The 2,467-nt window shown below is 36.4% G+C and overlaps 1 protein-coding gene across 1 annotated transcript; it reads right to left on the reverse strand.

The window, feature by feature from the left end:
- Positions 1-434: 434 nt before the first annotated feature.
- Positions 435-1,130, reverse strand: LOC132902096 (uncharacterized). Its single transcript, XM_060945910.1, has one exon. It carries the CDS (start codon positions 1,128-1,130, stop codon positions 435-437), a length of 696 nt encoding a protein of 231 aa, XP_060801893.1.
- Between the last annotated feature and the right edge of the window lie 1,337 nt (positions 1,131-2,467).

Genomic DNA, 2,467 nt, shown 5'->3' on the forward strand with positions numbered 1-2,467 from the left:
ATGGACTTTTAATGATTTATAAGTGTGGATTATTGATAATTAAGTGTGAATGTTGGAGAGTTTTACACTACATAAATGGATTAAATGACTTTTGATGTTGTCACAAAATAAAAGTAACAAAAATTTGTCTTTGTCACAAAGATAGTCTATGAAAAATAAATTGTGACTTATATTCCGCTCACTTTCTACGAGTTTTAAATAAATAAATAAAAAAATAAAATAAAAATAAAAATAAAAATCTTTTATTTTCAGACAACATGATCCATATAAAAGTTAGTAGTAGGTACTTACACTATGTTAGTAAACTTTTATTTTACTTGATTATTTCTAACGAGTTAGGCAATCATGTTATTGTGTGAGTTTCCTTGATCACCCTCCTCACCAGAGACTTCCACAGCGGGGACGTGTACCTGTCCGCCAAGGTGTTCAGGATGCTATTGCAACTGCCACGCACTCTGAAGATCAGCGATGTTGTTTTTTTTACGGATAAGGGCCGCAAACCCATCAATTTGGTATTCGGCAAACATTGCCGACGCGCTGCAGAAACGAGGCAGTCCCATCAACATCCTAAACACATTATTATATAGGACCCGCATAGCATCTAGCGATTTTTTGGTATAGCTGACCCACAGACTCCCGGTGTACATGTTTTGGCAGTATGCTTTAAAAAGCGTGATCTTAACTTGTTCAGTACACCGCACAAATCTGCGAGCCAACATGTTACCTCTGACCGCCAGAGCCCTACGCTCCCTATCAATATCGGAATCGTCCTTAAGGTCGTCAGCAATCATATGTCCCAAATATTTAAATTTTGAAACATGCTTTATGTTCATGCCATTCAGGGTGATATTGAGATCGTGATCGGTGCTTTTGCCGGCGGCCTTAAAGACTAGATATTCCGTCTTTTTGACATTATATAGGAGCCCATGCTTAATAGCATAGGACTCGCAAACTCTCAGCAGTTTATTTAGACCCTCAACTGACGGACTGAGCAGCACCATGTCGTCAGCATAATTTATACTATTTATACTAACGTCATCTATGCGACAACCAACACGCATGCTGCTCAGCTCAACGATTAGATCATTTACGTTTAAAGCAATAGCAAATAATTTAACTAATTCAGTCATCGTACTTCCGAAAACAAAAACGATCAGGCGCGAAGTCAAGATTGCGTCTTCCATAGGACTCCAAGGATCCCCAGGGTCTCTTATGACCACGATTCAGAAACGGAACAATCAGATGTGACCTCCTACCAATTCTTAATCGTATTAACATGGCAACCCTAACCTCGTTTGTTTTTTTTTAATCTACACCTGATTATGTAAATGTTGTGTCGCGTTTAACACAGCCTATTACTTTTAACAATGCAATAATTTCGTTTAAGGCTCCTTCCGAACGTAAGATAAGGTTATTGGAGTCATTTTGGCGCAGCGGGCTTTTTATGTCATGTCGTTATCATACGACTTGACAATGCTTCATTACAGCCTTACTTACTTTTATTCCGTTTGAGTTCCGTTTATAAGAAAGAACCCCTGCAGTTTTGCTGAGCCTTTTGTAACCAAGTTATGACAACCTCATACTAAAAGATCAGATTAATTGATGGCATAAATCCTCAAAAATGCAACTCTGTGTAGAACCAGAAACATCATCAAATCACTCAGCTTAGTTAGTCGAGCATGGGCGCTGAACAACACGGCTAAATGTGAAAACTCACTATTTTGAAGACAAAGCCGTACAATCACAATCTACATGCTATAAAGAAAAGTCTAGCCCCTACGCTCCCACGTCTGTCCCTGTCTGTACATATGTATGTTTGTATGTATGCTTATATCTTTAAAACTACACAACGGATTTTTATGTAGTTTTTGTATTAGTTAGAGTTATTTAAGAAGAAGGTTTATATGTATAAATTCTACCAGTGTGAAACTTGGGCGGGTCGCTAGTAAAATATATACGAATAATGAATATACGTATTAAAGGATGTTTTTATTTATATTCAGTGCAGCCACCACGCGCTTGACTGTTGTTTAATTTTATATTTTGGAAAATGGAATACTACTTTCATTCCTTTATTAAAAGTTAAAGTTATGAAATGTTGACAAACAAACTCATATGAAAAACCTTGTTAATTCCCGTTCCCGTGGAAATTTCGGAAAATCCTCTGGGTATACTTTGCTATATGTATTAGGAACATACCTACAATGCCAAACTTCAGCTTCCCTTTTAGCTGTATGATACGATCAGTCAATCATTAACCACGAGTTTTATATAAAGATATTTATATTGAAAACGGATATGAGAGTATGAAAACGAATACATAATGAATAAATGTTTATGATATGAATGATGTACGGCAAACGTGATGTTCGGAATGTCTTATGAATTAGAAATGTTTGACGTAAGAGATATGTTTGTTTACAAAATTGTTATCGCTTAACTTTCATTTACCTTATTTCAAAAGCTC

This window comes from Amyelois transitella, chromosome 9 (genome assembly GCF_032362555.1).
Source record: "Amyelois transitella isolate CPQ chromosome 9, ilAmyTran1.1, whole genome shotgun sequence".
In the NCBI taxonomy this organism is placed as follows: Eukaryota; Metazoa; Arthropoda; class Insecta; order Lepidoptera; family Pyralidae; genus Amyelois; species Amyelois transitella.